This window comes from Electrona antarctica (assembly GCF_951216825.1).
Source record: "Electrona antarctica genome assembly, chromosome: 23".
In the NCBI taxonomy this organism is placed as follows: Eukaryota; Metazoa; Chordata; class Actinopteri; order Myctophiformes; family Myctophidae; genus Electrona; species Electrona antarctica.
Genome location: NC_136804.1, coordinates 32,970,814 through 32,995,965, shown reverse-complemented (window position 1 = coordinate 32,995,965; position 25,152 = coordinate 32,970,814). Strand labels below are relative to the sequence as shown.

The following is a 25,152-nucleotide window of genomic DNA, read 5'->3' as shown; positions in this document are numbered from 1 at the left end:
AAGTTTACTTAGCCTACTTTAATAATATGACATAGTGTTGGATCTCCATCCTCCAGACAAACAAACCTTGGATTATAATTGGATTATGCCTATAATTCTTCTTTCTTCAAACCAGCACAGCCACAAGGTAAGAAACTATATAATGATTCACTGTTCGCACAGCACCCAGGCAGCTGTTCTTAATCGCGTCACATTCCCATCAAAGTAGCACACTAACTTTGCTTAATTTGCTTATTTTATTTGTAAAAAGCAACACTGTATTAAGACATGGCAGTATAATATCGATGCAAAATGGAAATATGAGAGAGAGAGAGAGAGAGAGAGAGAGAGAGAATTGCTTTGAGAGAGAGAGAGAGAGAGAGAGAGAATTGCTTTGAGAGAGAGAGAGAATTGCTTTGAGAGAGAGAGAGAGAGAGAGAGAGAGAGAGAGAGAGAGAGAGAGAATTGCTTTGAGAGAGAGAGAGAGAGAGAATTGCTTTGAGAGAGAGAGAGACACGTAAAGCCGTTCCATTTCAACTCGCAGGCGCGACTCCGTGAGGCCCTGTTCGCACAACCTAAAAAGCGTCTCTGTCTCTGAGAGTGCAATATTATAGTTAGTTACCGTACTTATATTAGTGCAGAAAAGAGACAATAAATCCCGCTTTGGAGAAGATGCGTTCCGAACCGAAGGGGTTGTAGTGGCAGGGAATCAGGGATGGATAGAATCCACTTCCTTGTTGTTACCACGAGTGAGGGGGGAGAGGGGAGGAGGCGTTGCGAGGTCTGCGAAGCGCCAGCATGCAGTATGGCTCGCGGACCAAATGGGGCCGGCTCGCGGACCAAAAGCGGCCGCTTTTTTTGTTGTTGTGACTATTCGATTTTTTATTTCAAGATCGATTCCCGTGCATATCGATCGATCGTCGATTAATCGATTTTTTTGGGTCAGCCCTAATGATAACATGATATTAACAGCTATGTGTAGATGGGCACGCACGCACGCACGCACGCGTGCATGTGCATGTGAAACATCTCCCCTAATCAATTTTGCATTGCCTGCTGATATTCTGAGAGTGTGTGTGTGTGTGTGTGTGTGTGTGTGTGTGTGTGTGTGTGTGTGTGTGTGTGTGTGTGTGTGTGTGTGTGTGTGTGTGTGTGTGTGTGTGCGTGTGCGTGTGCGTGTGCGTGCGTGCGTGCGTGCAGAAACATGATATTGGCATATTAAACATTTATCATATCCTGCCATAATATAATATAATGATAGCTGAGCATGAGTGCGCGTGCCTTCGTGCGTGCATTCTGTGTAGCCTATTGTGTTTGTATAAATTATTACCAAGATAAATAATGTATCACATTCTGCACAAAGGACAAGGTGACTGTGTGTGTGTGTGTGTGTGTGTGTGTGTGTGTGTGTGTGTGTGTGTGTGTGTGTGTGTGTGTGTGTGTGTGTGTGTGTGTGTGTGTGTGTGTGTGTGTGTGTGTGTGTGTGTGTGTGTGTGTGTGTGTGTGTGTGTGTGTGTGTGTGTGTGTGTGTGTGTGTGTGTGTGTGTGTGTGCGTGAGTGAAAGTCAGTGAACAGATGGCATTTTGAGGTGTGTGTCTGTGCACGGGTGTGTCTGTGCAAGTGTGTGTGGGATGTATCATATAAAATAGCGTACCTTGTGACATTTCACACGTGTATTTTACACTTCAATCATTTATATAGAGAGTTGGGGGGGGGGGGGGGAGAGGGAGAGAGGGGGAGGGCGAGAGAGAGAGAGAGAGGGGGAGAGGGATAGAGAGAGCTCAATATGTAGGCATACTAGGTGCTCAGACAGAAAGACAGACTTTACTTTACTTTGATGAGCCCAAGACGGGTGTAATACATACACATGAGCGAGTATAAATATGTGGGATTTAGTGAAAGCTGCTTTCCATCCGTATAGTCCCCCAATAAACAAGAAACAAGAAACAATGCAGAACAAAGCAATATAACAATGATACAACATAAGTTAACATCAACAACAATGATAGCCTACACACTTTGCAAAAAGCATGGAATACGGATGTGTATATTTCAGGAAACTCCCGTTAAACTTTCCAACAAACTCCGGTAAACTCCCGAATAGTACCATCACACCTGTATATTACCGTATATTAACTGTATATGCCCGCTAAACTTATACAGTGCGAAATACAGTGCCCATAATTGCCCGTTAACTCCCATTCACAATAAATCAACAATATAGGCATAATTATAATCTAATGTTGGGCCAAGTCTATACAAATATTGTACATTATCGTATGTCTGGTTATCTTACAGACAGACAGACAGACAGACAGACAGACAGACAGACAGAGTTGTATTTTTTTTTGCTGGACATCCACTGGTCCAGTCGAATTCCCACTCAGCACAACACATCCTCAGGTATACAGTAGGTTTGGGATCCGGAACCAGAGAAACTGGAGGAGTTAACTGGATCCGACATAGAGGAACCTGCAGGAATCGGTCCCTCGATATGGAACCGTTTCTGGAACCATTTTTTTTAATCACACAGTGAGAGCTGGTATGTATTTTTCTATTATTTTAAAACATTTAGAATATGTTCAAATAGCGGATCTACAAGCTCACAACGTGTCGATACAGATTGGCTATATATAGTTGAACTATTTTAAAATGTTTTAAAATAGTAAAACAAACAAAATGGCAACTAAGTTTAGGGATAAGGGGTAAGGGGTGGGGCAAGATAGAAGATAGGGCCCATGGTCTCTATTTCCCGAGGTAAGTTGGGAGAGAAACCCACCGAAGGCCGTGAGGATTCTCATCATCCTGCCTCTGTGGATCGAGTCAAATGCCTTTTTGAAACACGACACAGCAGTCAGATTGTTCTTGTATACCTCCTCAGGGGCAAGATCTGGGCCACGGTACAGTTCTCCCCTCGTCATCTACCTTTGTATGCTCATGACACGCTGCTCCCATAGGAGAAGTTCTCCATGCTCAATGTAGCGTTAGACCTGCAATAGCATGAGCAGCCTCAATAGAGTGTGCTGCCACATTATTATGCTGTACCTACCTTAAGGGCGCGTTTAATTTGACCTACATAATTATGGACATGAGAATGAGGATATAAATAACACCCTTTGTAGTGAAAGAAGTAAAGCTGTTATTAATGGGGATTTATTTTTTCTTTATTTTTATTCCCCCAATGGGGGAGTTTAAAATTAGTGCAAATATTTTACGCATGGAGCACATCATCACTACCACATTTTACGTAAAATGGAACAATAATAATATTAACTAGAAAAAGTGCCCCTCTGGGCCCAGGTCTCCACCAGGGCAGGTCAGGTTGTGGCCTCCTGGTGGCGCTATAATAGGCCAATGTGAAAAGGGTGACATTTCTTCTTAGGCCTTGGATGGCAATTGGATGATTGGATTTGAGGCATTTTGTTCCAAAAATGTGTTTTGCAAAAATCCAGCTGTTGGTGGCGCTATAACAGGCCAATGTGAAAAGGGTGGGATATATTCCTCATCATAGTAAGAAAGTCCGTGAAAGATTTCACGTAAATTGCACGCTCCGTTCATGATTTGAGGCTTTTTGTTCAAAACGGGCCAATCCTGCAAACTTTGAAAGCCAATGTTAGCCAATTACGATGGAATCTGAAATATCGGACAAATCCTTCTTGAACACATGACTATAGAGATATAGTGTGTAACGATTTAGGGGATTCTTGGACAGAATCTGGAAGAGTAATATAAAAAAAATTGTTTTTCAAAAGTCGGCCTCCTGGTGGCGCTATAACAGGCCGTTCTGGAAAATTTGGGGCAGAGGTTAGTCGTTGGCATCCAGGGAGTGTGTGCAAAATTTAGCATCGACCGGGTTAACGGTGCCGGAGATTAGCTGGTAACAGACGGACACACACACAAACACACACACACACACACACACACACACACACACACACACACACACACACACACACACACACACACACACACACACGGACGGAGTGCAAAACATACTCTCTCCCCATGCCTTCGGCCTGGTGGAGACAATAATAATATTTATGTATTTTATTTGGCCGTGGGCACCTTTTTTTTTTAAATATTTTGTGCCAGCCTCCCACCCTCCCCCCACCCAAATATAACAGAAGATCTGCCCTTTATGAACAGCTGTTAAAGTGGTGAAACGATTATTGTGTTGATGTATTTACAAATTTAGCTGTGAACCTCTGGAACCCCCTCAAGGACACACGCACGCAAACACACACACACACACACACACACACACACACACACACACACACACACACACACACACACACACACCTCTGGAACCCCCTCAAGGACACACGCACGCAAACACACAGCAGTGTTAGGAGGTAAACAGTCCAGACAGGTTACAGTACGTTGCCTTCATTAGAACACAATGTTTATCATGCAGGATGATCATTATGCACAACACTTTTTATTATTCAGGATATTATAGTTTATTATGCAGCACATTATCTAGAACATGACCCCGCACGCACCGCACATCATAATCTTTTGACCGCGATCATCGAGATCATGGATTTCACAATGCCACGCCAGACTTCCCAGTCCTTCACTTCCATCCCCAGTTCCTGCTTACTGATGCATGTGTCCCTAGCGATGACATCAGGGAACGACAGTTTTCTACCTCTGGTCCGCCCTGAGGCAGGACTCCAGAGAAGATGGGAAGATAATAACCTCATTGTCAGGCTGTCAGCTCTGTAGCAGTGGCCAGCAAATTGTGTTCTTCTGGATCGGACTAGTGAAGAAACAGGGAAGGTTGCCGTATGTTTGGGTGGCTCTTCCAAGAGAGATTTTGCGCTCATTAGAAGGCAGGTGTAAGTGCCATCCAGCCCTTTTGTCTAATTTCTTCAAAAGTGTCCGTTAAACTCAGTCTTAGATCCTCCAAACCTTCTGAGCCACACCCTATGAAGACAATTGATTGGAAAGAGGTCTCTTGTAATCAAGAACCTTGCAAAGAGTTTCACTCTTGAAGTATACAACAAATTTCAGTCACTCTCATCTGAGTCATCTTCATATTGATGCAGATAATGTAGAATATGTGTATGACAGTCTGATGAAATCGACTGAGGAAGTAGCCTTAGCAATGCTTCCCAAAAAGAAGGGTAGAGGCAAAAGTAAATCTATAACCTCCCCTTTAGTATCCGAGGCAAGAACACATATTAGGTCAGTCTCTCAAGCCTACCACAAATCACCATCACAAGCCAAGAAAGTCCAACAAATAATGGCTAAAAGGCACTTGATGATGCTTACCTAGATGCTGAGGTGAACTTTATAAATGGCAAAATCGACCATCTCTCAGAGCAACACACCAGCAAGAAGCACCATTAGCATGGAAAACAATCAAAGCGCTGTCGGACAAGAATTCAAACTCCATCTTCCGAATCAAGGGAGGGTCAGCCAAAAAGCGTATGGAAAGCATGCACGCACGCGCGCACGCACGAACACACACACACACACACACACACACACCACACACACACACACACACACACACACACACACACACACGCAATCAGGATTTCTCATCATATAGGGGCTTTTGTGGAAATTGCTCTCAAGAACAGCTCAACTGATTTGGTCGTATTTTTGATGTCATCTACTAATACTATTACTAACTACTTTGATGTCATCAATGTCACCCTACTTTGTATAATTCCTCCCTCTCTTCAGAGTTCAGTTCCACATTTGCATTTCCACTTTGTTTACAATGTTGATTTTCCAAGCTGGCATTGAATGGAAACAAGCATGCGTTTATCTAGCATCAGTATTATAATGACTCAAATATTAAATGAGTTGCATATCAGCACCCCCACCACCTCAGGACATTGTGGTACTGCAGCTAAAACGGCTTCAGAAGCAAAAAAGAAATGCCATGGACTGGTTATATCAGAGTGGTGATTGAGGCTCAACCCATTAGAAATAAGTTTGAGGGACATAGACAATATGATATTAAAAACCTGTTTTAAAATTCATGTTATAGCTGTTGTAACCCATTCTGGACGGGAACCCCTTTTGGTGTTTTAAGCATTCTGTTATACTTTAGCTATTGAAAAGATCTACAAGATCTACAAGCTCATAGCGCGGCACAGAGTGCCGTGCTACGAGCTTGTAAGTCTGCTATTTTTTTTTAATCGTGAAAATGTGCCTCAAATCTTTGAATATATATTATTTTAGAGCGAAAGAATTTAACTCAACATATTTTTAGATGGGGTCAACGGCCTATTACATATAATTGTTGGGATTCTTGACATGAAATATTGAGAACCACTGACCACTGTCAGGCCTAAATGGGTTAACTCTCTCTCTCTCTCTCTCTCTCTCTCTCTCTCTCTCTCTCTCTCTCTCTCTCTCTCTCTCTCTCTCTCTCTCTCTCTCTCTCTCTCTCTCTCTCTCTCTCTCTCTCTCTCTCTCTCTCTCTCTCTCAGGGCGGGGTACCTACCTCAGTCCATCCCACTGCAGATGATCTGCTACCTCCCCCAGGAGCCCAGCTTCCTGCCCTGGCACGCGGCCAGCAGATCTCTGTACCACCTGGACAAGCTGCTGGACCGCACGCAGGACTACAACCTGTTTAGTGTAAGACCTGTCAGCCTGCCTGTCTGTCTGCCTGCCTGCCTGTCTGTCTCTCTTTCTGTCTCTTGTCTGTCTGTCTGTGACCAAAACACGTTATCTGTGTCATTTGAGCTTGTAGATCGGCTACATTTTTAACTTATAAACTTGTGTGCGTGCGTGTGTGTGTGTGTGTGTGCGTGCATGTGCGTGTTACAGGACTATGTGTTGAAGCAGGTCGCCAGTCAGTACCACAAGATGGGTTGGCCTAGCAACGTGCCCAGCAACGCACCTAGCAACGAAGCAAACATCATGCAGGCGTCCTACCAGATCGAGTACGTACAGATCTGATATCTGATTATTGACTTAATTCATTACACCTTGAGATGCATCAGTGGATAGGATAGTAACTAAGTTATGTACTGTTATGGCTGTTGACTTGGAGAGAGCAGGAACAGAAAAGCCATTTGAAATCACAATGCTTTGTAGATCATTTTAATTAGGCCAAAGTTTGATTTGAAATTGGTTTGATTTCAAAATCACCCTATTCATTACTAATGTAATTGTGTCATGTGTTTTTTTGATGCTATTGTTATTGAATAGTTAATTCTGTCTTTTTTTCCTGTTTGACTGTGTGACTGTGTGACTGTGTCAGTGAGCTACAGAGAGAGGTTATAATGTTGGCTTGTAGCTTTGGAAACAAACATTGTCATCGCCAGGCTGTCGCTCAGATATCTGACTGGATCTCCAGTAACAAAAACAGGTACGTACACACACACACACACACACACATACACGCGCGTGTGCGCACATACACACACACACTCACACGCACACACACTGGGGCACGGCACCCCCATAGAGTCCACGCCAACGCAAGTTTGAAGTGGTGCCTAACCCGAGGGGTTCCCAACGGGCGCCTCTAGCACTGTGGAAACCTCATATCTAACCCTAACCCTATAACCCGAGGGGTTCCCAACCGGCGCCTATACCACTGTGGAAACCTCATAACCAGAGGGGTTCCCAACAGGCGCCTATAGCACTGTGGAAACCTCATATCGAGGGGTTCCCAACAGGCGCCTATAGTACTGTGGAAACCTCATATCGAGGGGTTCCCAACAGGCGCCTCTAGCACTGTGGAAACCTCATAACCCGAGGGGTTCCCAACAGGCGCCTATAGCACTGTGGAAACCTCATAACCCGAGGGGTTCCCAACGGGCGCCTATAGCACTGTGGAAACCTCATAACCCGAGGGGTTCCCAACAGGCGCCTATAGCACTGTGGAAACCTCATATCGAGGGGTTCCCAACAGGCGCCTATAGCACTGTGGAAACCTCATATCGAGGGGTTCCCAACAGGCGCCTATAGCACTGTGGAAACCTCATATCGAGGGGTTCCCAACAGGCGCCTATAGCACTGTGGAAACCTCATATCGAGGGGTTCCCAACAGGCGCCTATAGCACTGTGGAAACCTCATATCGAGGGGTTCCCAACAGGCGCCTCTAGCACTGTGGAAACCTTATATCGAGGGGTTCCCAACAGGCGCCTATAGCACTGTGGAAACCTCATAACCCGAGGGGTTCCCAACAGGCGCCTATAGCACTGTGGAAACCTCATAACCCGAGGGGTTCCCAACAGGCGCCTATAGCACTGTGGAAACCTCATAACCCGAGGGGTTTCCAACAGGCGCCTCTAGCACTGTGGAAACCTCATAACCCGAGGGGTTCCCAACAGGCGCCTGTAGCACTGTGGAAACCTCATAACCCGAGGGGTTCCCAACAGGCGCCTATAGCACTGTGGAAACCTCATAACCAGAGGGGTTCCCAACAGGCGCCTGTAGCACTGTGGAAACCTCATAACCCGAGGGGTTCCCAACAGGCGCCTATAGCACTGTGGAAACCTCATAACCAGAGGGGTTCCCAACAGGCGCCTATAGCACTGTGGAAACCTCATAACCAGAGGGGTTCCCAACAGGCGCCTCTAGCACTGTGGAAACCTCATAACCCGAGGGGTTCCCAACAGGCGCCTGTAGCACTGTGGAAACCTCATAACCCGAGGGGTTCCCAACAGGCGCCTCTAGCACTGTGGAAACCTCATAACCAGAGGGGTTCCCAACAGGCGCCTGTAGCACTGTGGAAACCTCATAACCCGAGGGGTTCCCAACAGGCGCCTATAGCACTGTGGAAACCTCATAACCAGAGGGGTTCCCAACAGGCGCCTATAGCACTGTGGAAACCTCATAACCCGAGGGGTTCCCAACAGGCGCCTGTAGCACTGTGGAAACCTCATAACCCGAGGGGTTCCCAACAGGCGCCTATAGCACTGTGGAAACCTCATAACCCGAGGGGTTCCCAACAGGCGCCTGTAGCACTGTGGAAACCTCATAACCAGAGGGGTTCCCAACAGGCGCCTATAGCACTGTGGAAACCTCATAACCCGAGGGGTTCCCAACAGGCGCCTATAGCACTGTGGAAACCTCATAACCCGAGGGGTTCCCAACAGGCGCCTGTAGCACTGTGGAAACCTCATAACCAGAGGGGTTCCCAACAGGCGCCTATAGCACTGTGGAAACCTCATAACCCGAGGGGTTCCCAACGGGCGCCTATAGCACTGTGGAAACCTCATAACCCGAGGGGTTCCCAACAGGCGCCTATAGCACTGTGGAAACCTCATATCATAACCCGAGGGGTTCCCAACAGGCGCCTATAGCACTGTGGAAACCTCATAACCCGAGGGGTTCCCAACGGGCGCCTATAGCACTGTGGAAACCTCATAACCCGAGGGGTTCCCAACAGGCGCCTATAGCACTGTGGAAACCTCATATCGAGGGGTTCCCAACAGGCGCCTGTAGCACTGTGGAAACCTCATAACCCGAGGGGTTCCCAACAGGCGCCTATAGCACTGTGGAAACCTCATAACCCGAGGGGTTCCCAACAGGCGCCTGTAGCACTGTGGAAACCTCATAACCCGAGGGGTTCCCAACAGGCGCCTATAGCACTGTGGAAACCTCATATCGAGGGGTTCCCAACAGGCGCCTATAGCACTGTGGAAACCTCATATCGAGGGGTTCCCAACAGGCGCCTATAGCACTGTGGAAACCTCATAACCCGAGGGGTTCCCAACAGGCGCCTATAGCACTGTGGAAACCTCATATCGAGGGGTTCCCAACAGGCGCCTATAGCACTGTGGAAACCTCATATCGAGGGGTTCCCAACAGGCGCCTATAGCACTGTGGAAACCTCATAACCCGAGGGGTTTCCAACAGGCGCCTCTAGCACTGTGGAAACCTCATAACCCGAGGGGTTCCCAACAGGCGCCTGTAGCACTGTGGAAACCTCATAACCCGAGGGGTTCCCAACAGGCGCCTATAGCACTGTGGAAACCTCATAACCCGAGGGGTTTCCAACAGGTGCCTCTAGCACTGTGGAAACCTCATAACCCGAGGGGTTCCCAACAGGCGCCTGTAGCACTGTGGAAACCTCATAACCCGAGGGGTTCCCAACAGGCGCCTATAGCACTGTGGAAACCTCATAACCCGAGGGGTTCCCAACAGGCGCCTATAGCACTGTGGAAACATCATAACCCGAGGGGTTCCCAACGGGCGCCTATAGCACTGTGGAAACATCATAACCCGAGGGGTTCCCAACGGGCGCCTATAGCACTGTGGAAACATCATAACCCGAGGGGTTCCCAACAGGCACCTATAGCACTGTGGAAACCTCATAACCCGAGGGGTTCCCAACAGGCGCCTATAGCACTGTGGAAACCTCATAACCCGAGGGGTTCCCAACAGGCGCCTATAGCACTGTGGAAACATCATAACCCGAGGGGTTCCCAACAGGCGCCTCTAGCACTGTGGAAACCTCATAACCCGAGGGGTTCCCAACGGGCGCCTATAGCACTGTGGAAACATCATAACCCGAGGGGTTCCCAACGGGCGCCTATAGCACTGTGGAAACATCATAACCCGAGGGGTTCCCAACGGGCGCCTATAGCACTGTGGAAACCTCATAACCCGAGGGGTTCCCAACAGGCGCCTATAGCACTGTAGAAACCTCATAACCCGAGGGGTTCCCAACGGGCGCCTATAGCACTGTAGAAACATCATAACCCGAGGGGTTCCCAACGGGCGCCTATAGCACTGTAGAAACATCATAACCCGAGGGGTTCCCAACGGGCGCCTATAGCACTGTGGAAACATCATAACCCGAGGGGTTCCCAACAGGCGCCTATAGCACTGTGGAAACATCATAACCCGAGGGGTTCCCAACAGGCGCCTATAGCACTGTGGAAACATCATAACCCGAGGGGTTCCCAACGGGCGCCTATAGCACTGTAGAAACATCATAACCCGAGGGGTTCCCAACAGGCACCTATAATAATAATAATAATAATAATAAAACTTTATTTGTATAGCACCTTTCATGACATGAAATGCAGCTCAAAGTGCTTTACACAAAAAAGAAAAGAAAAGCAGGGCATAAACAATACAGTGAGGACATGAATAACATTTTTTTTTAAAAGACAGATAAATCAATTAAAAGCAAGGGTGTAAAAGTGGGTCTTGAGCTGAGCTTTAAAAATGTCTACAGAGGCTGCCTGTCGAAGGTACAGTGGGAGTTTGTTCCACGCCGTCGGCCCGTAGAAGCAAAAAGCTGCTTCCCCGTATTTTTTAGTTGCCATTTTTTTAGGCAAAGCGAGCAGGCCAGCAGTGGAAGACCTTAGGGGGCGGTTTGGGACATATTTCGGCAGGCAGTCATGTAGGTAGGAAGGTGCGAGACCATTGAGAGCTTTATAAACAAGTAAAAGAATTTTAAAATCAATCCTAAAAACAACCGGAAGCCAGTGCAATGAGGCCAAGACTGGAGTAATATGTTCTCTCATCTTAGTTCTAGTTAAGACTCTGGCTGCTGCATTTTGGACAAGTTGTAATCTGTCAGTTGATTTCTTAGGCAATCCAGAAAAAAGTGCATTGCAGTAATCAAGCCGAGAAAAAACAAAGGCGTGGATTAGCGTTTTTGCATCGTCCAGTGACAAATAGGCTCTGATTCGTGCAATATTTCTAAGATGAAAAAAGGCAATCTTGGTAACATGATTAATGTGTGAATTAAAATTCAGTTCAGAATCAATAGTGATCCCCAGGTTCTTTACTGTACTGTTACTTTCTACAGTCAGGTTGCCAAGTCTGCTTTTTATCGATTCTTTCTGCTCACTAGAACCGATTATGAGAACTTCTGTCTTATCCTCATTTAGCTTGAGAAAGTTCTCACTCATCCAGCATTTAATGCTAGACAGACAGGTCAACAGCGGGTCTAAGGCACAGAGATCATCTGGATCTACAGAAAGATAAAGTTGGGTATCATCAGCATAGAAATGAAAATTGACTCCGTGATTGGTAATGAGTTCTCCCAATGGCAGTATGTACAGGGAGAATAACAGAGGACCAAGAATTGAGCCCTGTGGAATACCAGAACTGATGTTGTGTTTGTCTGAGTCAAACTCAGCTAGATTGACAAAATAGCTTCTGTTTGTTAGGTAGGAGGAAAACCAGGACAGGGCCGTGCCAGACAGGCCTACCCAGTGCTCCAGACGCTGTATTAAAATTGAATGGTCAATCGTGTCAAATGCAGCCGTTAGATCTAGAAGTAAAAGAACGGAAACATGTTTCTTGTCAGCAGACACCCTAAGATCATTCATTACTTTTACAAGTGCTGTTTCTGTGCTGTGGCCTTTCCTAAAGCCAGATTGGAATTTGTTATGCACATTGTTGTTCTGTAGAAACACATCCAATTGATGAAAGATGCATTTTTCTAAAACCTTGCCCAGAAAGGGCAGATTAGAAATGGGTCGGTAGTTACCCATCACAGAGGGATCAAGATTGTGTTTCTTGAGTAAGGGCCTAACTACAGCCGTCTTCAGTGAGTCTGGAAAGACGCCTGATTGTAGAGAGCTGTTTACAATTTTTAGGATATCTCCAATCACACTGTCTAAAACCTCTTTGAGAAAGGTGGTGGGAATTGTGTCCAATGAACAGGAGGATGATGTCATCTGAGATATGGTTTTTCGGAGTTCGTCTTCATCAATTGTACAGAAAGACAATAGGCTCCCCCTGGAGAGATCAACCCTGGCACCATTAGCTGCTGTTAGAGGGCTTGAGCTAGCAGCAGCACCATTCATAATATCAGCTCTAATGTTACAAATTTTGTTATCAAAAAAGCATGCAAACTCATTACACTTAGCTTTAGAGGCCGGGAACGACTGCTTGTAGGACTGGGGGGGGTTTAAAAGTCGTTCAATGGTAGAGAATAAGACTCTGGCATTTTTCTTGTTCTCATTAATAATGCCAGAGAAATAAGCCTGCCTTGCCAGACGCAGGGCTTTGTTATATGTGACTGTTGACTTTTTAAGAATCTCTAGGTGGATGGTGAGTTTGTTTTTTCTCCAAGCTCGCTCAGCTCTACGACAATCTTGCTTCAGTGAACGTGTATGCTCATTTATCCAGGGTGTTACTCTGGTGTTCTGTTTCTTTTTAGTTTTCATAGGAGCCACTATGTCAAGAGCTGACTCTAGTTTAAGATTAAACATTTGGACCATATCATTCACTGGGGGAGTATCGGATAGGGGGGGGCCCAGATGACGAGAGAACTCGTTGGCTGCAGATGAGCTAAAAAAAACGCTTTTTTATAGTATATTCAGTGATGTTTTTCTCTAGATCAGAGACAGTCATATTAAAACACAGCAAATAGTGGTCTGATAGCTCAGGCATTTCAATAGTCCTTTCAACAGTGATGTTCAGACCTCTAGAAATCACCAGGTCCAGAGTGTGCCCCTGTTTATGTGTAGGCCCAACAACATGTTGGATGAACTCAAAGGAGTGCAATAACTCTAAGAAACCCAGAGCCACCGCATTTGAAGCATCGTCCAGGTGTAGATTAAGATCGCCCGAGATAAGAGTTCTGTCATAGTTAGTGGAACAGATAGATAAAAGTTCTGATATTTCTGTTAGAAATACAGCTTTGCTGCACTTTGGAGGACGATAAATGCTGATCATTGGGATAGAGGACTGACCCTGCAGTATTGTGGCCTGGTATTCAAAGGATGAAAAGCTGCCGAGCGTCAGAGCCTTGAATTTTAAAGTGTCTGAAAAAATGATTGCCAGTCCACCTCCTTTCTTAGCCTCGCGAACAGAGTGGATGAAACTGTAGTTTGCGGGACAGGCTGGCGCTAGGAGAACAGCTCCATCCGAGCCAAGCCATGTCTCTGTTAGAAAGATAATATCTAGCTTCTCTTTACATATTATATCATTTACAGAAGAGGACTTATTTGTTAATGACCTGATGTTAAACAAGGCAAGGTTTAGCTTGTTATCAGATTTTTGGGGGCTGTGATGCCTGTGAGGTACATTAACCAAGCAGCATTTTCTCTTCAGGCTACTCCTTGTCTTGGACAATCTATTTGAAATAACAGTGGAAATGTTGTGAACCTCAACCTGTACGGTGATTGAAACACCAGGCTTTCTAGAAGCAAGGGGTCCATACATGTTTGTTGCTACGCATAATGGACCCTGTTCATATCAGTTATCAAATGTATTTTCTAGGCTATATGGGCGTGGCATATAGCGTGGGATTAACTCTGCCCATGGTATCTCTCGCATTTTGGGCTGTTGGGCTGGCCGTACGGTAAGGGGGGTCAGCCTTACTCCAGCGTTTATCAGGTCCATCATGCCCGGAGTGAATTTGAGGTGATGTATTGGTGAAGGAGTTTGAAATTCCTCCATTCGACTGTCATTGATGGACCTCTCGGCGGCCTCAGTATCCTCTCCACCAGTGGCCCCTGTGACTTCACGCTCTGTGAGTTTATCTCCACCAGGGGGCGCTGTGACTCCACGCCCTGTGAGTTTTCCTCCACCAGGGGGCGCTGTGACTTCACGCTCTGTGAGTTTTTCTCCACCAGGGGGCGCTGTGACTCCACGCTCTGTGCGTTTTTCTCCACCAGGGGGCGCTGTGACTTCACGCCCTGTGAGTTTTTCTCCACCAGGGGGCGCTGTGACTTCACGCCCTGTGAGTTTTTCTCCACCAGGGGGCGCTGTGACTTCACACCCCGTGCGTTTTTCTCCACCAGGGGGCGCTGTGACTTCACGCCCTGTGAGTTTTTCTCCACCAGGGGGCGCAGTGACTTTACGCTCTGTGCGTTTTTCTCCACCAGGGGGCGCTGTGACTTTACGCTCTGTGCGTTTTTCTCCACCAGGGGGCGCTGTGACCTCACGCTCTGTGCGTTTTTCTCTGCAATAGTCACCCCCTATGAACACGGGGGTGAGTTCATAGGGGGTGAGTTTTTCAGGGGGCCATGCATCACCAGGGGACCATGCATCACGCTCTATGTAGTCACAGCAGATGCAGATATACCAGGGGGGATGCACTTCCTCTTCTCCATCAGAGGAGGACCACTCTTCTGCATCAGTCCAGATGCAGAAGCACTGTGGAAACCTCATAACCCGAGGGGTTCCCAACGGGCGCCTATAGCACTGTGGAAACATCATAACCCGAGGGGTTCCCAACGGGCGCCTATAGCACTGTGGAAACCTCATAACCCGAGGGGTTCCCAACGGGCGCCTATAGCACTGTGGAAACCTCATAACCCGAGGGGTTCCCAACGGGCGCCTATAGCACTGTGGAAACCTCATAACCCGAGGGGTTCCCAACGGGCGCCTATAGCACTGTGGAAACATCATAACCCGAGGGGTTCCCAACAGGCACCTATAGCACTGTGGAAACATCATAACCCGAGGGGTTCCCAACGGGCGCCTATAGCACTGTGGAAACCTCATAACCCGAGGGGTTCCCAACAGGCGCCTATAGCACTGTGGAAACCTCATAACCCGAGGGGTTCCCAACGGGCGCCTATAGCACTGTGGAAACCTCATAACCCGAGGGGTTCCCAACAGGCGCCTATAGCACTGTGGAAACCTCATAACCCGAGGGGTTCCCAACAGGCGCCTCTAGCACTGTGGAAACCTCATAACCCGAGGGGTTCCCAACGGGCGCCTATAGCACTGTGGAAACCTCATAACCCGAGGGGTACCCAACAGGCTCCTATAGCACTGTGGAAACCTCATAACCCGAGGGGTTCCCAACAGGCTCCTATAGCACTGTGGAAACCTCATATCATAACCCGAGGGGTTCCCAACAGGCTCCTATAGCACTGTGGAAACCTCATATCGAGGGGTTCCCAACGGACGCCTATAGCACTGTGGAAACCTCATATCTAACCCTATAACCCGAGGGGTTCCCAACAGGCGCCTATAGCACTGTGGAAACCTCATAACCCGAGGGGTTCCCAACAGGCGCCTATAGCACTGTGGAAACCTCATATCCCGAGGGGTTCCCAACAGGCGCCTCTAGCACTGTGGAATCCTCATATCTAACCCTATAACACGAGGGGTTCCCAACAGGCGCCTATAGCACTGTGGAAACCTCACATCGTCGCTGTTTGACAAATACCTTGTATCTCCTTCACACTAAATCCAAGCGTTTAGGTCCTAAATACTTATTTGTAACACTTTTTAAACGTGTCAGTGTTTAGATTTTAAACAGAAGAACATCCCACTGAGAAATAGCCGGCTATTAGACGCGCGTCTAAAAATGCGATTAAAAAGCGGCTAAAAATGAAAGTTTTTTTTAGACGTCTATCCTTAGATTAGACATTGATTAGCGCTTGTTTAAACGTCTATATATCTCTCTACGTCGTCCTCAGACGAGCCTTCCATCGGCGTTTCCAGTCATCTCGGTTCTCCATACATCTGGCCAGCTCCTTTGTGCTTTCCGCGCCAGTATCTTTCTTTAGTACGTCCATGTAGGTAGGTGTGGGACGTCCTCTCGATCGATGCCCGTGTGTCGGTTCCCACAGTGGCCAGCTAGTCTCATCCTCCTTACTGCTATCTTCTCTGTTACACTTGGTAATGCCCCGTACAGACGCTTGTTGGTGATGTGCTCGTCCCTGTTGGTGTTAAGTACCAGACGTAACATTCTGGTGTAGCACCCATCCAGGGATTTCTGTAGGTCTTGTGTTAGTGTCCAGCATTCACAGCCATAGAGGAGAACAGACTCCACGGTAGTAGAGAAGAAACTGATCTTGATATGCCGAGGGAGGTTGGATTTCCACACACTGGTCATGCCATTAAGAGCTCGCCAGGCAAGTGCCTTCCTCACTTTAAGGTCCTTCTCTGTGGAGCCGACCCATGCGCCCAGGTATTTGAAGTCACTGACCTCCTTTAGGACAGTACCTTCTATTGTTGTTAGGGGCAGATGTCCTTGGGGGATGTTATAGGTTATGACCTCAGTCTTCTTTGCATTTAGCCTCAGGCCAACTTTGGCGCACTCCAACTCCACACTGGTCAGGAGAGCCTGTGCCTGCCTTACGTTGTCAGATAGCAGGCAGATGTCATCAGCGTAGTCCAGGTCTGAGGGTTTCTGCAGGGTGTCTCGTAGACCTTCTGGGTGCGATAGTGAAGCCGAGCTCTGTCTCCCTTCCATTAATAGCTTGTCTCAGAGCATAGTCCAATACTATTATAAAAAGGAAGGGGGCTAGGGTGTCTCCCTGCATCACTCCGGTTTGGATGTTGAATTCCTCGCTGTTACCATCCGGCGTTGTCACTCGGGCTCTCGTTCCCATGTACATGGTATCAATGGCTCGGAGCAGGTTCGGAGGAACATTGTAGGCCTTGAGTATTCTCATCATCATTCCTCTATGGATTGAGTCGAAGGCCTTCCTGAAGTCAATGAAGCATAGCACTGCTGCTAGGTTGTTCCTCTTTACCTCTATAGATATAGACCGTCTATATAGATCGCATTTTTAGACGAATATTAGACGTCTATTAGACAAAAAATGCTTTTTAAACACATAAATGTGTTTATGTTATACAATCAAAAGTCAGTCGTATACGTGTTTAGAATAGTAGTTTAGTTTGAGATGACTCGTGTTCTAGTGTATTTTATATCCATAAATAAACATTTGGCATTTAATTATTACACACTGGTGTTTAGGTTTTAAACGCGTCACATGTTCCAGGGATTTAGGATTTAGTTAATGTGATGGAAGAAGTACTTGCATGTTTTACTTACTGTAAGTAAAAGTATCAATACAGCAATAGTAGATAGTAGACAGAGTAGATATACTCTGTTACAAGACAAAGTCCTGTATGGAAAAAGTAACGGCATAAGCGCTACGAACTTGTAGATCTATTTTTGAAAAATCGTGAAAAATGTGCCTCAAATATTTGATTATTACAGAGTGAACATTTTAACTTAAATATTTGCTTCTGGGGGTCCCTGGAATAACATATTTTCAGATGGGGGGGCGGAGGCATATTACATATCATTTTTGGGGTCCTTGACATGAAATATTGAGAACCACTGATACAGAAACATAAGGTTTTTCAGAAAACTGTCAGGATTTTGAAGACATTTTTTTAATTTCGACGTCATGGCCTAAATGGGTTAAATACATACAGTACATGCACTTAGTTACACTAAAGCACTGCATATTTCTACGTTGTATGTGTTGTTTCCCCCTGCATACAATAATGTCATGTCGCATCATTCATGACACGCATCAGTTGGTAGAATTGCTATTTTCACAATTTTTGAAATTACTCAACAGTGAAAGTTGTTAAGTGTGTCCGTGTGTTTAATAAATATTTAACAAATTAAATCTATTAACAAGAGCTTGCCACTAAATAATAACTACATTACATTGGATACATTGGACCACAGATTATTATATATTTTTTCCTTTTCCTGAAAAGTCAAATTGTTGTGACATACAACAGTGATACTAGCATAGTTTACACTAGTCTAGAGCAGTGGTTCCCAAAGTGGGGTCCGGGGACCCCCAAGGGTACTTGAGGGAGTTCCAGGGGGGACCCAGCTAAATGATAGTTTGGAACCAAATAAACCCTCATGGGTCTGTAACTCAGAGAATGTACAAATTTGTGTACGCTACCAGAGTTAAATTAGCATTGATCTTACAATATAAATTGGGGGTCCCAGAGATAGAAATGCTATTAAATGGGGGTCTGTAGACTAATGCATGTCAAACTGGGGGTCCTTGAAATTAAACTGGTTGAAAATCACTGCTAGATCCATAAAAATCTTATCTTATTGGGCTCCCTGGCATATCTCTTCAAATGGGGGTTCGCGGGCTCATTAGTGTCCATTTGGGGGTCCTTGACATGAAAGAGTTTGGGAACCACTGGTCTAGAGTATATTCTCACAGGATGAGAAGTATATCATCAGAGAACTAAATGACATTTATCGACGGTACATCGGTGACTGAATAAAACAAAATGACGCGCACCTAAATCGTATAACCCTGAATACACAGAAGAATAAATCAGAAAGCTGCTGTCTAATTGCAGCCAAAACAGCTCTAAAATATGAGCCCACAAAAACTGAGTAGACATAAGGAGACGGCGTAAAGGATGTGCACATCACGCAGCTGTGAAAACGAGCCATTATTCTCCTGCTGGAGTGAGCACGTGCACGTGTGTGTGGGCATGCGTGTGTGTGTTTATGTGGCTGTTGCTTGTGCGCTGATGTGTGTTGGTGCGGTGGGCGTAAAGGTGGGCCATCTGTTTTCTCTGCTGGAGCTGCTGGCGCGGTGCCCACCTCACTGGAGGGCTGCGTGTGGGCATTGTATGGGTGTGGGCAACCATCCATGCCGTCCTCCCTCATGAGGGGGCACGTTGCAGATGATTTCCTCATCTGTCCTCCTTGTATCCCTGGTGTCGAGCAGCTGTAGATGGACCTCTTCAAACGCTCCAATCTTAATTATTTCTCTGTGAGGTACGAATGCATTCCTATACCCCCCAGCTATGGGACGTTATCAGCCAGGGTCGTACCCCCTCGTATACTCCGTCTATATAGTGGTTGAGCCCCACAGCAGCTTTTAACATTGATCCGGGTTGCTATGAAACGCCTCCGTCACCACCGGCTATGGGACGTTACAACTCGTCTCCGTTTACTTCGGTTCAAAGCAGGATTTTCAAACCTCCATAAGTCGGAATCTACGAGCGCTGTCCTTGGTGATCATCATCAGCCATCCAAAGTTCGGATGTCATTTGTGACTTTGTCTCGCATCGCTCACGACATGTAAACGTTTCTGGCGACGGGTAAACAGTGTGCGCTAATGCTAATGCGGTCAAATGGTTGCAGTGAGTGTGTGCATGTGGCTACAGCGGTGAGGAAAATGATTCTCTTCAAGTGGACGCAGGCGGTGGCACAGCTTAATTAACTGCAATTATGCTGCCAGCTAGCATGCAAAAAAAAAGAGTTAAATGGCCACTTCACCCCTTTGCAACCAGAGCTTATTTGAATGATGTTTAGGACACAAGAAACACTTTCCTGGGGTTTGTATGTGTGTAACATGTTTTTTATTTTTATTTTATTTTGTATATTTTAGTCCTGGACTACATAGTCACACCTCCATGCAGCCTACCCCTCTCTTAGAGTATAAATATAATAGAGTCGTCACTGAGAGGAAACCCTGAGTTGAACAAAGACATAGTGGCCGAAAGTGGTATTGCACTATGGGCCAGGCGCTATGCATTGCGCGCGTTCACGTGCCATGCTCCATACGTGAACACGCGCAATGATATCAACCGACCACCCCGTCCTTTCTGTCAGGGGAGTGGCTGTGCGTCGTTAATGATGTCCATTCATATTAAATATGAATGGACATCATTAACGACGCACTGGCTGTATCAAATTTTGATACAGCATAAGCCTTGAAACTACATATGTCAATGTCGCTGCTAATATACGTCACGCCCAGCTGTCAACACATTGCGTTCCTGAGATTCCTCGTTGACGTAAGCTCAGCTGGTGGTGACTCGACTCGTACTAACCACGAAACATTAAATATCAATAAAATTAAAATAAACGTAATTCAGACATTCAGTTTCTGTTGTGCGACGGGCAGATGCAGCCACCCGCCTACCTGGAAATGTAGTCTCTGGGTTGTTCGACTCGTTTCTAACGCTTATTTTGTTACTCTTTGGGTACTTGTACATTTCCACCTTTAGTCGATGCTTCATATCCATATGAGTGAAAAGGCCGGGGTGATCGGTTTATTTTTCAAACACAGTTCTTATATGAGGTGATCTAAAATCCCCCTATGGAAATTACAATGCAAATAAAAAGTACATGAACCTGTGGACTGATGCCCTCTACTGACAGTGACGTCAGGACTTCGGTGCTCTATACAATGTTTCCAACCCGGAAGAATGCCTCATGCGCTGGGTGAGCAACTCGATGAAGAATGCCTCATGCGCTGGGTGAGCTACTCAATGCAAGTGGATGGGAGGAGAAATCTGGTGATGTCTCTATTATATTTATACTCCAAGCCCCCTCTCCACAAGGAGGGGACGTGCACTAAAGCATTATGGGCATTGTAGGAATTCAGCAATCCAGTCAAACCCTAGTCAAACACACAGGCGGCGTTCGAATTCATTCCCTATAGTGCACTACTTTGGGGTTCCGCCATTTTGTTATAGTGTCCGAATATGTAGTGAGCATTTTTGCACCCTAATGTAGTGGATTGTGAAGTATCCCACAATGCACCGGGAATTGTAGGGACCATCCGATGGTCACTACAAAAACACAGCGAAGCAAATCTGCCCCATAATGCATTGCGCAAGCTCGCTCTTGAGCGCACATGCACGCGTTTGCGCGCACGTGCGCTGCTTCTGCATGCATGCGCTTATTGCGCTCCAACTCAGAAGAGGCAGAAGTTGAACCAGCGAAAGAAATCAACACAAATGTACTTTTTAAACTTTCGTTTCCCCTCTCTTTTCTTCCCTGGTGGATCTCGAAGCTACAGATCTCAAGACAAATGATCTGTGCATTTATTTGCAATTGTTTTGTTTTATTTATTTATAATAAAACAATTCATTTGCAATAGTATTACTAATTTACAATTTACAATTTAGGCATTTAGCAGACGCTCTTAATCCAGAGCGATTTACATTAAGTAAAACAAAAGCATGGCGTACGTCACATATATAAAAAGTAGTTATCATGAATCATGCGTAAACTAAGAACGTAACAGTGGAGTATCTATGTTAACTATACATACTATACTATATAATATATTATACATGTGTACTATAAAGTGCTATGACTGCATAAAGTGCAATTCTAGAGCTGTCTACGTAACAAGCTATAAGTCTGTTTAAAATACTATCTAAGTCTACATAATGTGCTATCTAAGGGGCTAGGGCAAGTGCTACGGGCCATGGTGGAGTCTGAAGAGGTGGGTTTTCAGACTACGGCGGAAGATTGGGAGTGAGGCTGCAGTTCTGACTGTGATGGGAAGTGCATTCCATAGTTTTGGAGCCAGAAGTGAGAAGAGTTTGGGACGTGTGGAGCGTTGTCCCGGCGTTTTTAGTGAAGGTACCTCCAGCTTCCCTGCGTTGGCTGATCTGAGTGCACGGGAGGGTTTGTAGGGTACGATCATACTTGTGAGATATGGGGGGGCCATGCCTTTGGTTGCTTTGAATGCCAGCATCAGAGTTTTGTACTCTGTGCGGGCAGCGACCGGGAGCCAATGGAGGGAGCGGAGAAGGGGGGTGACGTGTGAGCATTTTGGCTGGTTGAAGACCAAGCGGGCTGCGGCATTTTGGATCAGTTGGAGGGGCTTAAGTGCACATGCCGGTAGGCCAGTAAGGAGGGAGTTACAATAGTCAAGTTTTGACAAGACTGTTGTCTGGATTAGGAGCTGGGCTGACTCCTGGGTGAGGAACGGTCTAATTCGTCGTATGTTGTAGAGTGTAAACCTACAGGATCTAGTGACAGCTGATTCATTGTATCACCCAGGCCCAGCGCATGACGTTAGGAGAGGAATGAGTTGCTTGCTGTAGAAGGCCTTATATTTTAATAGTTTTTGGATTAAGGTTGGTGAGGTTGTAAAGCTATGTGCTAAAGTCCAATATATATTTTGTACATGCATGTGAGACACATTAATTGTGTCTCCGAACACATGTTTTATTAATATTAATTAATTCCTGCCATTAAAAAATATATGTTATCTAACATTATTTCATTGAATTGCGCTAAATACATTAAAACTTCATTATGTAGGCAGTAATTTATTGGACTGCTGTTTCTGTTAACGTCCGTATTGTGAGCAGAGCTTGTAGATCGGCTACTTTTGGTAATTATTTACCAAAAGTACCCGATCTACACAAGCTCACAACACGGACGTCGCGTTGCTTATAGATCGGCTATTTTTGCCGTACTCCCCCCTAGGGGGGAGTACGGCAGACGCTCTTAATCCAGAGCGATTTACATTAAGCAATAACAAAAGCATGGCATACATCACATATATAAAAAGTAGTTATCATGAATCATGCGTAAACTAAGAGCGTAACAGTGGAGTATCTATGTTAACTATACATACTATACTATATAATATATTACACATGTGTACTATAAAGTGCTATGACTACATAAAGTGCAATTCTAGTGCTGTCTAGGTAACAAGCTATAAATCTGTTTAAAATACTATCTAAGTCTACATAATGTGCTATCTAAGGGGCTAGGCTAGGGCAAGTGCTCACCATACAGTCAGAGTCGGTGCTCCCCATACAGGGAGTATTGTCCGAATTCATCACTATTTGAGTCCACTGAGTCTGGATCCCCGTATGGGGAGTAGGGAGTAGGGAACAACCCTAGCAATTCGAACGCAGCCGGCACTGTTTTTCTGGCAAATCTAAGCTAGCAAATATAAGACTTCCGGGGGACGATCTCTTCAAAATAAGAGTACCCGAAAAAAAGATGAATTTGCACATTAAAACTATAAATTAAGCATTTAAACGATGCTATAGGACACACATTATGTTTCTGTGTAAAAATAAGTAATAAGTAATGTTTCTGTGTAAAGATAAGTAATTAAAAAGTTATCTAAATGGATAAATGCTATTCACTGGAGTGCATGGACTTTATAAAGTGGACACTGGACAAAAATCCCTGCTATGTATCGACTAGTGTGACATACGCACATGTCCGGGGAGACCTCCTCTACAACACCACACTGTCCGCTAAGCAGCAGAGGTGTAAAACAAAAATTGGCACGCCAAACAGCGAGGTGAAATATAAAAAAAAATCCCATTTCCAGACTAAAGTCAACTAAAGTGGACACTGGACAAAAATCCCTGCTATGTATCGACTAGTGTGACATATGCACATGTCCGGGGAGACCTCCTCTACAACACCACACTGTCCGCTAAGCAGCAGAGGTGTCAAAATTAAATTTGCACACCATACAGCGAGGTGAAACATAAAAAAATGTCCCATTTCCAGACTAAAGTCAACTAAAGTGGACACTGGACAAAAATCCCTGCTATGTATCGACTAGTGTGACATACGCACATGTCCGTGGAGACCTCCTCTACAACACCACACTGTCCGCTAAGCAGCAGAGGTGTAAAACAAAAATTGGCACGCCATACAGCGAGGTGAAACATAAAAAAAGTCCCATTTCCAGACTAAAGTCAACTAAAGTGGACACTGGACAAAAATCCCTGCTATGTATCGACTAGTGTGACATACGCACATGTCCGTGGAGACCTCCTCTACAACACCACACTGTCCGCTAAGCAGCAGAGGTGTAAAACAAAAATTGGCACGCCATACAGCGAGGTGAAACATAAAAAATGTCCCATTTCCAGACTAAAGTCAACTAAAGTGGACACTGGACAAAAGTCCCTGCTATGTATGGACTAGTGTGACATATGCACATGTCCGGGGAGACCTCCTCTACAACACCACACTGTCCGCTAAGCAGCAGAGGTGTAAAAATTAAATTTGCACACCATACAGCGAGGTGAAAGATACAAAAATAGAAATGTTTGGACTGAGCTGGGTTTGCTTTATATACGTACATCTAACTTTTGATCAATTTATGTGTGTGTGTGTGTGTGTGTGTGTGTGTGTGTGTGTGTACAATGTTTGCACTTTATGTTTGCAGTGATGTTTTGCACTATAGGTACTTACTGCATGTTGTACCTTTTTATACATTTGAGTGATGTGTGCACTTATAGGTACATTGCATGTTGTACCATATTATACATTTGAGTGACGTTTGCATTGAAGTACATTGCATGTTGTACCTATACTTTTGAGTAACGTTTGCACTTGGTACATTAAACGTCTTACCTTTTTATACATTTGAGTAATGTATGCACTTATAGGTACGTTTGCACTTATAGTATCATTTTGAATTTTTTAGTGACGTTTGCACTGATTGACGTTTGTAGTTTTTGCATGTGTTTGAATAATGTTTGCTGTATTAACACAGATGCACACACATACAGTAAATTGATCAAAAGTTACTACTAAACTATTAAAGTAGATTCTCAGTCCACCTTAAGACAAATTACGTTTAAAAACAAATATTGTAGGGATTTGGAAACTTTTTTTGCAGAGTGAATTTTTCTTCTTCTGTGTAACAGTGAATGAGAAACACCGTAAGCAAACTGTATGCCTTTTTCTTTCCATTGAAAGTGTACACTGTTATATTAGCAATGATTAATTAAAAGGT

The 25,152-nt window shown here is 45.4% G+C and overlaps 1 protein-coding gene across 1 annotated transcript in view; it reads left to right on the top strand.

Annotated features, from left to right (window-relative positions):
* LOC306916760 (thyrotropin-releasing hormone-degrading ectoenzyme-like) overlaps positions 1–14,859 on the top strand; it is a gene marked incomplete at both ends in the record, with an annotated part of 72,287 nt that extends 57,428 nt beyond the window's left edge. The window contains 4 exons of the mRNA XM_079494775.1: positions 6,435–6,582; positions 6,775–6,890; positions 7,211–7,318; positions 14,847–14,859. Of these exons, the coding sequence (XP_079350901.1) occupies positions 6,435–6,582; positions 6,775–6,890; positions 7,211–7,318; positions 14,847–14,859 (385 nt within the window). The remainder of the gene's footprint in view (positions 1–6,434; positions 6,583–6,774; positions 6,891–7,210; positions 7,319–14,846) is intronic.
* Positions 14,860–25,152: the final 10,293 nt, after the last annotated feature.